Source organism: Borostomias antarcticus (assembly GCF_949987555.1).
Source record: "Borostomias antarcticus genome assembly, chromosome: 15".
NCBI classification, from domain to species: Eukaryota; Metazoa; Chordata; class Actinopteri; order Stomiiformes; family Stomiidae; genus Borostomias; species Borostomias antarcticus.
This window is the reverse complement of record NC_140248.1, coordinates 22,615,462-22,627,080: the sequence shown is the minus strand read 5'-3', so window position 1 is coordinate 22,627,080 and position 11,619 is coordinate 22,615,462. Positions and strand designations below refer to the sequence as shown.

At 43.6% G+C, this 11,619-nt stretch overlaps 1 protein-coding gene across 1 annotated transcript in view; it reads right to left on the bottom strand.

Annotated features, from left to right (window-relative positions):
• LOC311319106 (trafficking protein particle complex subunit 14-like) overlaps nucleotides 1-2,564 on the bottom strand; it is a gene marked incomplete at both ends in the record, with an annotated part of 12,567 nt that extends 10,003 nt beyond the window's left edge. Inside the window, one exon of the mRNA XM_084450563.1 lies at nucleotides 2,055-2,564. Coding sequence (XP_084306689.1) covers nucleotides 2,055-2,564 — 510 coding nt within the window. The remainder of the gene's footprint in view (nucleotides 1-2,054) is intronic.
• Nucleotides 2,565-11,619: the final 9,055 nt, after the last annotated feature.

The following is an 11,619-nucleotide window of genomic DNA, read 5'->3' as shown; positions in this document are numbered from 1 at the left end:
ATGGAGAGAATATTACTCATGCTCTATTTGCTGTAGCAGAGAGAGTGATCATTGTTACACAAATCTCTCTCTTCATCTTCAGTCAATCATGAAGAGCAAACACAGGGAGTCCCTATTTTTCTGTCCCTAACACACATGCACACACACACACTCACTCACTCACTCACTCACTCACTCACTCACTCACTCACTCATGCACGCACGCACACACATACTCACTCACACACACACGCGCACAGCCGCACACACAGGCATGCACACACACTCACGCACACACACATTCAGAGTTACACACAACCATATTATGCGAAATACAGATTAATAACAATGTTGCTAATACTGACTACAGCTTCATGACCCTGAAAAAAAATCCTGAGACCTTATTCCAATGCATATAGAAATCGCATGGATGATGACACAGCACTTACGTAACAGTCACTCCTGACACAAAGTCAGCGTATGACAAATGAGATTGTGGTGTGAAGTCAGTTTCGAAGAGAAAGGCGTCGCTGGTTCTGCACGTTCCCTGTTTGCATCCTACCTGACGGGCCGCTCCTACCAGGTGACATGGAGAGGGTTGATGTCGGAACCGCGTAGTCTGACTACGGGGGTTCCACAAGGGTCTGTCCTGGGTCCTCTCCTTTTTTACCTCTACACTACATCTCTGGGTTCTGTCATTCGCTTGCATGGCTTCTCCTATCACTGCTAGGCCGATGACAACCAACTGGTCCTGCATTTCCCCCTTCTGACACACAAGTGGCGAAACGCATAGCTGGGTGCTTGGCTGACATCTCGGAGTGGATGACGACACATCACCTCAAGCTCAACCTGGACAAGACTGAGCTGCTGTTCCTCCTGGGGAATGGCTGTCCGCACCGGGACCTGGCCTTCACCATTGAAGACACAGTGGTGATGCCGACCCGGACTGCAAGGAACCTGGGGTGTGACCATGGATGACCAACTGTTGTTCTCCGCACATATCACATCCATCACACGGTCATGCAGAATCCTGCTCTACAACATCACAAGGATTTGCCCTTTCCTTGCTGACAAAATGCAGGTGCTCATCCAGGCCCTTGTCATCTCCTGTCTGGACTACTGCAACTCCCTCCTTGCTGGGGGCCCGGCCTCAGCCATTGAACCCCTGGAACTTGTCCAGAAAGCTGGTGTTCAACCACCCCAAGTTCTCCCACACAACTTCCCTTCTCCGTTCCCTACACTGGCTCCCTGTAGCGGCTTGCATTCTGTTTAAAACACTGGCACTAACCTACAGGGCAATGAAAGGAGCAGCCCCCTCCTGCCTCCAGGCCATGGTCGAACCCTTTACCCCCTCCTGACCGCTACGCTCTGCTACCTCACTCCGAGGCCCCTGCGGTTGATCAACATGGTCACGGCTCTTCTCTGTCCTGACCCCGCAGTGGTGGGGGGACTGCGAACTGCCCACGAACTTCAATACAGCAGAGTCGCTGTCCATCTTTCCTGGCAGGCTCAAAACTCAAAGTACTACGATCCTCCTTTAAGCACCTATTGTATTTTAGATTACTATTCTTGGACTTGGCTTCAGCACTAGATTATGCTCTTAGTCACTTGTTTTAGAAAGGAAATACACTTGTGACTTCTGGCAATTAGTAGTACACTGGCTTTAAGTTGCACATTGTACATTGGCTGTAAGTGGCCACAATCTGACCACAGCTTTAATGACATTCCATTGCCTAATTTGTTTTTTGTTTTATTTAAACCTTTACTGTAAGAACACATTGTTATTGTAACCATAGGCTACTCTACTTTAATTAAGAATCATCCAATCAATGATGAGTGATGACTAGGAAGATTAGGCTAAAGTCTACAATAGTAGCCTATAGGCTCCATGCGTCTGTAGCCTATGTCTTAACAATAATTGGTATGTGTGCGTAAGCATGTCTTATTCCAGATGTTTACCTTTTCCTAGACTGACTTTCAAGACAATAAGATCTGTACGCATGAGGCATTATTAGCGGTCACCGAAAACAATGTATTTATTATTTTAAGTAAATTTACAAACCACCTAACCCTACCTGTAACGGTGCTCTGCGAAACTCCCGGGCCCCGTTCCCCGTAGTGTTGTGGATGAGAAGCGGCTTGCAGTCTCTGAAGCTCCGGCATCTTCCATCCACCCTGCCTATGGCCGCCGCCACATAGGACTCATCCTCGGCCTCGTCTGTGCCCTCGTCCCCGCTGCTCTGGTAGTCATGGTGCCGATGGTGTGACCGGTGTCTACTCTCCCCCGGACTGACACTGGCCACCGCACAGAGCGACCCCGCAAGCTCCCTCCAAGCCCGGCCGCTCGGTGTCTCAGACCCGAAGCAGAACGACCCTTCACGTCCCCGCGCGTCTCCAGACCCCTGCTCGGTCCCACTCGATGCGTCCTTACACCGCAATACCAGAAGAAACCGCACCGTCTCGCCCAGGTAGAGGTGACTTCGGCGGGGTAAAGTCCTGTAGCGAGCAGGGTCTGAGAGATCGGAGATGGGCACTGCGGGGAAATACATGTAATACTCGCATTGTGACTCCATCATTCGCACCATATCGCCGCTACAGTTTGGGGTTGCAAACCGTGGAATTAGGCGCTGGTGAATAGATAGAAATCAATCGAGTTTAGGCTATAGATGAACCGAAACAGCATCGTGTAGTTTACAGCATTTGATGCGCAGCAGTAGTGCTGTAGACTAGATTCAGGCCGGGGTTCACATATCCAATCGATAACCAAGCCTAGAAGCTGATCATAATTATCCTCTGCACCACGTGCACCACGCAGTTTAAGGTTAGATGTAGGCTATAATAAAACACATTTTTGTACAGTCAATTATTATTAATAGTAGGCCTATTATTATTATTATTATTATTATTAGTAGTAGTAGTAGTAGTAGTAATAGTAGTAGTAGTAGTAGTAATAGTAGTATCATTTTATAAATAAATAAAAATATGGATGTTCACAGACAATTGGTACACACACATCAGTAAATGTGTCTTCAGTGCCTTGCTCCTTTCATGAAATGTGTGCACCTAAACACATAGGCTATGTATCATAGGCGGAAATAGAATAAGGAACAAAAATTGTCTGTGAACATCCATTGGAAATTTGATGACAATCTGATCATTATTTCCCGAGATACATGTGATAAGGCAGACAGTGTCCCTTTTGGAGAAGCCTCAATTTTCACTTTTTTTCGATTTTGGGGAGGATCCAAAGATCCCCCCCCCCCACACACACACACCCCCCCAAAAAAATAAAAATAAAAAGATACCAGATTGAGAGTTCTATCATACACAAATATAAACTAGAGACATAGAGGAAGTCAAAAATACCAAAAATGTTTGGTCCCTTCAGGTGGTACCAAAATCTGTCTTGGCCCCTGGACTATTAGGCTACTCTTCAAAACACTAGTCATTATGACGCTTGTTACCTTCTACTCGAGGCTATTGTAACAATGTAACAACTACTTATTCTGAGCCGCGCGCACATGTCTCAAAGGATCGAGAACAATCCGCCGTCGCGTCACATTGTTGCACCTGCAAAGCGAACGTTCCATCGAATGTCTGCATGACAGTGAAGTAAGTTATGTTTGCTTTCTCCCAAGCAATAACACATTCATTACTTGTACAGGTATGTAAATATATACGTGAAAATCAATGTTATAGTAGGCTAATATGAAGGCTAGCTAGCCGTAGCTAATTGCCAGTTTGCCACGAGGCTAACATTAGCTAATTAGAAGACTACTATAGTTCATTCGGTTGTTTTGTGTTTTGATAGCCTGCTGACACCGCAGTGCTTATAGTTTTTGTAACAGCTAATATTGGCTAAAACTGCCAGAATAATTAAGAATGGAAAATAAAATGTTTATTCGAGGCCAGTTTAAGTGAAGACCACGAGGGCAGAACACGGCTAATGTAAACTTCCTATTTAGCGACCTTTCTTTCAAGGGCATGTTTTGGGTCTGAATGAAAAGTGAGTACTGTATCTCCTCAGGAATGTTGCACGTGGCTTGATTATGAAGGGCCATAATGTTGCACTATGCAGCCAGTTGTTATCTAGTTTGTAGTCATTACATTTTTGCAAACCTTGGTCGGAAAACGGGCCCAGGCCTCGTCAGGCTTTGCTCGCTACGTCAGCGCGGATGGATGCTGCTAAAGGTAGGATGATTTGGGTTTTTTGGTAATTATCCTGCCGCCCCGCAGTAAAGGCCCACACACATGCATAGGCCTACAATGTCCTCTTTGGTTATGCACGGATGAGAAAAAGTAAAGCTTGTGCTGACAGAATAAGACATTTGATTGAGACTGATTTCCCTGTGCAGCCTCTGTAATTTAGCTGATGTACCACTAGGAAGTGGTGTTAGCTAGCCTTACCTTACCGACACTGAATGCTATTATATGTCTTGGTAACTGAAGTAGCTAGATGTAAAGCAATGCTAACAGTTAGCTAGCTAAAGTTCTAGACTTTAACGTTTTAGGGATAGATACCTTAATAAGGGAGCTAAGGAGCAATAGGGACCTTTGTATGCTTAAATTATGGACGTACTGTATGCCTAAATTATGGAAGAAGAATGCTACCTACGCCTTCGTGAGCTACTGTACACCAAGGCCGGGAGAAGCCTGGGAGACTGACCACGTGGATGGATGCTGCTAAAGGTAGGATGATTTTTTTTGGGGTAGAGTAGTATCGGTAAGAGTATTGATAAGTACCGGTATTGATAAGCAGTATCGGTATCGATACTGGTATTGATAAAATCCTAATGATACCCATCCCTAGTGGTGAGTATCCCAGACAGGGAGACAACTTTTTCCCTCCTCACGCTTGATATCAGAAATGTATCTCGTTCAGGCTCTGCCAGCTCTGCAGCCTGTTTGTTTGCAAGTGTCTCAGAGAGAGAGAGGGGGAGGGGGGTAGTTAACATGCTTTGATCTTAAGTTGGATTTACCAAGTTATTTACCTCAAACCTTAAGTCATCAGGGCTTATTGTGGAACAGGGGTCATCCACCTCAACTAAGCTTTGCAAAACCCAAACTAATCCAAATATTGTGAAATACTCTAAACTGCTTAGATAGACAAACCCAGAATATTCCATATAATACTACACACAAACAGCTACCACAAAAAAGCTCAGACACTACTACCATTGTAGAAACCTACACTATCTACATAGTTACAATTAACTGAAAAGAAACAGTCGCCACACTCCTCGTTAGTATAGTGGTGAGTCTGTCACGCGGGGATAAGTACCATAAGTGATGGCAAAGGTGGGCACTACTGACCATCCTCTTCATCCAATCAGCACAGTGCACTTTTTCTTCTTTGCTTGGAGACCAGGGTATGATCTCCCATCAGGGAGATATCATATTATTATTCTCACAGATATAATAACACTCAATCTGGATTCTGTGGTATTATATATATATATATATATATATATATATAAATCATATGCTATATTATTGCACTATGAAGAACAACCAGATCAGTTAATTGTTAACTATTATACCTTTTTGTTTGATCTTCCGATCCTATTTTCTGCAGTTCTCAAATCTGCATTGTAAGTCAGGTGAATATCAAGTAAGACAAAGTCATTGTCAATGCCATCTGTACGTTTTACTTTGAACAAAACAGTGCATACAGTAGACACATGACACATCAACAAAAGTACTAAGCATGTAACGGTATCAAAAACTCACGGCACGGTAATATCACGGTATCAAGGTCCACGGTACGGTATATCACGGTATTAAACACAGTTTTAAAACACAAAATTTAAAGAGGAAAGAAGATTTGTACTTTGGAAACTTTGGGTGCAGATCTAGGCTAGATGGTTCTGACATCTAGTTACAGAAAATCTCTACGGTTCGCACGTGGTCGGCATTTACGCAGCCCTTAGCTAAAGAATCCAACCGGGCTAAAGCTATTACAAAAGTTTTTTTGGGGGTGTTTATAGCTGCAGACATGAGGCCATATTCTGTTGTGCAAAACGAGGGGTTTAAACACATGCTGGATGTGCTTGAGCCACGTTACGAGATCCCGTCGCGCACCCACTTTGCTGAGAAGATCGTGCCAAATCTTTATGAGCAGGAAAAGGCAAAAGTTGTCAGTGAATTATCCCAGGCATCCTCTGTTGCGCTCACAGAGGGGTGGACCTCCAGGGCAACGGAAAGCTACGTGACTAGTGTGGATTGAACATGCGCCCTACGTGACCAGTTGCTGGTTAGCTATGAGAGGCAGGATCCTAGCCGACCGTTGCATCCCCCCAACCCGCAACGTAGGGTTATCAGCTGGGCTTGGAATCCGCCTCTCCTCACTAACCAGCAACTGAGCCAATTGAGATAAAGGTGGTTAGCTAGCTCGATCGTAAATTACTCAAACTGAATAAATATGACACCGATAAGCACACCGATGCCAATAGTTAGCTTGATATAACTAAGACATCTGACCAGTCCAGAACAGTGAGTTTAGCCTACGGTTTTACCGAGCCAGTCCCAAGGTTACCGCGTGACCAAAAAATACTGCGGTTACCGTAATACCGCGGTTACCGTTACATGCTTAAAAAGTACACATTTATTAGGCTCTAAAAAATTACACATCCAAACACAGATGGTAATGATAAATACTATTACAAAATTGGGCCCTGCTTCAATGTCATGTGACAGACGGCCTGTAGACACAGCTGGGGGTCCTGTGACTGCAGCTCCTGGTGAATCTGAGAGGACATGAAAATAACATTCTCACTGTTGACCATGATCATTTGCCAAAACACACAGTGAAAGTATGTTTTAATTAACTCACACTGGATAAATTTGGAGGGAGAAATACTCAACATTTCCCTGTCAAGCTCCTCGTCATCATCTGTAAAATAAAACACCGACATCACTATGACTAGCACATTAGATTAGGATAAATGTTTTTCTTATAAGGGTTTTTGACACTGACATATCTGTAAATTGAGACATGTGTGGCAGTCAGAAGAGTGGAGGGTGGGGGGGGGTTCAGGGTTTTGGTCTGCTGGTCTAACAGGTATTTTTTCAACCTGTGCATTTTGGTTCCAGCTGCACACTTCTGGCGCATGATGAAGGTAGCAAACCCATCAGCCCTGCTGTCCCACACTTCTTTCCAGCGGTCTTTCGCTCTGACACCAAAGCCAACCTGGTTGTCCTCTTCCGAAAGCTGTGGTGGAGCAGTGGACCTTTCAGCTTCATATTTGAGGAGAGACCTTATCTCCTCGAAACTGAGGGCATACTCCTCAAAGGAGACAAGACTCTCCTTGTGGTGTCCTTCTGCCACAAAGACACCAGTGTCTCTCTCCTTCTGGACAGTCTTGATCAGGTACACTGTGTACCCCACATCGTTCTCCAACAGCCATCTGAAGGATTTGCCCTTGTATTTACCAAACTGGAGGATATACTCCCCAAGCACTTCACTCCGGTCTGTGTAATCCCCTCCTCTGTGAAAAACCACGGTCCTGGCATTCACCCTGACCACATCGTCTTTGACCGGCGCTGACCTGTCTTGTAAGGAGGGGTCATTTTTAATTTTAATAACTTCTGAAGGCTCCTGCCGCAAAAAGCCCAAGGGCCCCTTCCGGAAGCAAACAGTCCGCTTTCCCAGGAAGATTAGACTAGGCTTTTGGGACATGTTGATGACTTCTGTCAACAATAACAACAAAACATAGTGTTATATTTAGGGATGTCCCGATCCAGTTTTTTCACTTCCACTTCGCTTTTCACTCAGCCGATACCTGATACCGATCCGATCCAAACGGCGCGTTATACATAGCCTACCTTTTGATCTTTACTTTTACTTATTTTGTAGTCTGGAATGTTAGAAACGGCTTGATCAAGTGATATTACTCAAACAGAGAACAACATGTACTTCCTCAGAGGTTAGTCAGAATAGTCCACAACAGTTGGTATGAGAAACTGACCCATTTATTGTGAATGAATGGGTTAAATAAACAAACTTCAAACTTGAACATGAACATTAATAAATAAAAAATATAGCTGCAAGTCAGACTCCACACACGTTGTGCTTTGGCCCCCTAATAAATAAAAAATAAATTATAACAACACATGACATCTTCAATATTTCTAATATTAAATAAAAAACATACATAGCTGCATGCAAGTCAGACTCTACACACTTTGGGCTTTGGCCTCCTAATAAATTAAAAAATAAATGAACACAAGACATCTTTAACATTTCTATACAGCCTTTCCTTTTCAGTTATTTTTCTACTGTCTGTGTGGAGGAACCAACAGAGGGGACAAAAAAAACAACGTCTCTGCATGTTTGCTAAAAACCGACCGCTGTCATCATCAGAACAGCCTTTTACAGCCTGCGCTCTAGCCCAAAAAGTTTAACTTTTTTCGACTGCAAAAAAAGCCTAGAGCTCATGGCGCTGTAGCCCTAGAGCTCATTACCCATTGTAAACCATGAGAAAACAGCGCCAGCTCTAAGATACAGCTCCTTATTACAAAGCTATTTAAATCCAGCTCAAACCTTAACATGCTTTGACCTGCTAAAAATGGCAGATTCTTTTTTGAAACTGAAAAAATACTGTCACCTCACTCCTCGTTAGTATAGTGGTGAGTATCCCCGCCTGTCACGCGGGAGACCGGGGTTCAATTCCCCGACGGGGAGGTTGCTTTTTCCCTCCTCACTCTTGAGATCAGAAATCTCTCTTTTGCAAGCTCTTTAGCCTTTTTGTTTGTAAATGTTTGTTTAAGAGGGTGGGCGTTAACATGCTTTGATCTGAAGGTCAGAATTACAAAGCTATTTAAATCCAGCTCAAACCTTAACATGCTTTGACCTGCTAAAAATGGCAGATTCTTTTTTGAAACTGAAAAAATACTGTCACCTCACTCCTCGTTAGTATAGTGGTGAGTATCCCCGCCTGTCACGCGGGAGACCGGGGTTCAATTCCCCGACGGGGAGGTTGCTTTTTCCCTTCCTCACTCTTGAGATCAAAAACTTTATCTTACAGGCTCTGCAAGCACTTTAGCCATTTTGTTTGTAAATGTTTGTTTAAGAGGGTGGGCGTTAACATGCTTTGATCTGAAGGTCAGAATTACAAAGCTATTTAAATCCAGCTCAAACCTTAACATGCTTTGACCTGCTAAAAATGGCAGATTATTTTTTGAAACTGAAAAAATACTGTCACCTCACTCCTCGTTAGTATAGTGGTGAGTATCCCCGCCTGTCACGCGGGAGACCGGGGTTCAATTCCCCGACGGGGAGGATATTTTCCTTCCTCACTCTTGAGATCAAAAACTTTATCTTACAGGCTCTGCAAGCTCTTTAGCCATTTTGTTTGTAAATGTTTGTTTTAGAGGGTGGGTGTTAACATGCTTTGATCTGAAGTTCGGAATTACAAAGCTATTTAAATCCACCTCCAACCTTCAGTCATTAGGGCTTATTGTGTAACATGGCACATCCATCTCAACTAACCTTTGCAAAACCAAACTAATCCAGACATTGTGAAATACTCTTAACTGCTTAACTGCGGAGCTAAAAAAGGCAGATTTTTTTTTGAAACTGAAAAAAAACTATTACCTCAATCCTCGTTAGTATAGTGGTGAGTATCCCCGCCTGTCACGCGGGAGACCGGGGTTCAATTCCCCGACGGGGAGGTTAGCTTTTCCCTCCTCACTCTTGAGATGAGAAATCTTTATCTTACTGGCTCTGCAAGCTCCTTAGCCATTTTGTTTACAAGTGTTGGACTAAGAGGTGGCTTTGATCTGAAGGTAGGCTAATAATAGCCTAATAAAAAACTACGTTTGAGCTAGCTAACGTTACCTACCATTAGCTCAACCGGGACAGTTGCCAGTTAGCGATGAGAGGCAAAGTCCCAAGCCCAGTTGATAGCCTCCATCGTGGGATGAGGGTGGTGCAATCATGGCCACTATCCAGCTTCATACACCCAACGTTAGGCTAGCTAAGCTAGCTAGCAAGCAAGCAGTTGCAAAGTCGAACAATACAGGTTGTAAAATGATGCGGGGGCATATAAGCTGTAAGCTTTTTAAGTCCACCTCAAACCTTCAGTCATCAGGGCTTATTGTAACAGGGCTCATCCATCTCAACTAACCTTTGCAAAACCAAACTAATCCAGACATTGTGAAATACTCTTAACTGCTTACCTAGACAATCACAGAATATCCCAAATAATTCTACACACAAACAGCTAGCACAAAAAGCTCAGAAACACTACTACCAGATAGAAACCTACACTATGCAAAAGGAGCTAAAAATGGCTGATTTTTTTTTTTACTGAAAAAATACTGCCAACTCACTCCTCGTTAGTATAGTGGCGAGTATCCCCGCCTGTCACGCGGGAGACCGGGGTTCAATTCCCCGACGGGGAGGCTACCTTTTCCCTCCTCACTCTTGAGATGAGAAATCTTTATCTTACTGGCTCTGCAAGCTCCTTAGCCATTTTGTTTGCAAGTGTTGGACTAAGAGGTGGCTTTGATCTGAAGGTCAGAGTTACCAAGCTATTTAAATCCACCTCAAACCTTCAGTCATTAGGGCTTTTTGTGTAACATGGCTCATCCATCTCAACTAACCTTTGCAAAACCAAACTAATCCAGACATTGTGAAATACTCTTAACTGCTTACCTAGACAATCACAGAATATCCCAAATAATTCTACACACCAACAGCTAGCACAAAAAGCTCAGAAACACTACTATCAGATAGAAACCTACACTATGCAAAAGGAGCTAAAAATGGCAGATTTTTTTTTAAACTGAAAAAAAACTATTACCTCAATCCTCGTTAGTATAGTGGTGAGTATCCCCGCCTGTCACGCGGGAGACCGGGGTTCAATTCCCCGACGGGGAGGCTACCTTTTCCCTCCTCACTCTTGAGATGAGAAATCTTTATCTTACTGGCTCTGCAAGCTCCTTAGCCATTTTGTTTGCAAGTGTTGGACTAAGAGGTGGCTTTGATCTGAAGGTCAGAGTTACCAAGCTATTTAAATCCACCTCAAACCTTCAGTCATTAGGGCTTTTTGTGTAACATGGCTCATCCATCTCAACTAACCTTTGCAAAACCAAACTAATCCAGACATTGTGAAATACTCTTAACTGCTTACCTAGACAATCACAGGATATCCCAAATAATTCTACACACCAACAGCTAGCACAAAAGGTCAGAAACACTACTATCAGATAGAAACCTACACTATGCAAAAGGAGCTAAAAATGGCAGATTTTTTTTTGAAACTGAAAAAAAACTATTACCTCAATCCTCGTTAGTATAGTGGTGAGTATCCCCGCCTGTCACGCGGGAGACCGGGGTTCAATTCCCCGACGGGGAGGCTGCCTTTTCCCTCCTCACTCTTGAGATGAGAAATCTTTATCTTACTGGCTCTGCAAGCTCCTTAGCCATTTTGTTTGCAAGTGTTGGACTAAGAGGTGGCTTTGATCTGAAGGTCAGAGTTACCAAGCTATTTAAATCCACCTCAAACCTTCAGTCATTAGGGCTTTTTGTGTAACATGGCTCATCCATCTCAACTAACCTTTGCAAAACCAAACTAATCCAGACATTGTGAAATACTCTTAACTGCTTACCTAGACAATCACAGAATATCCCAAATA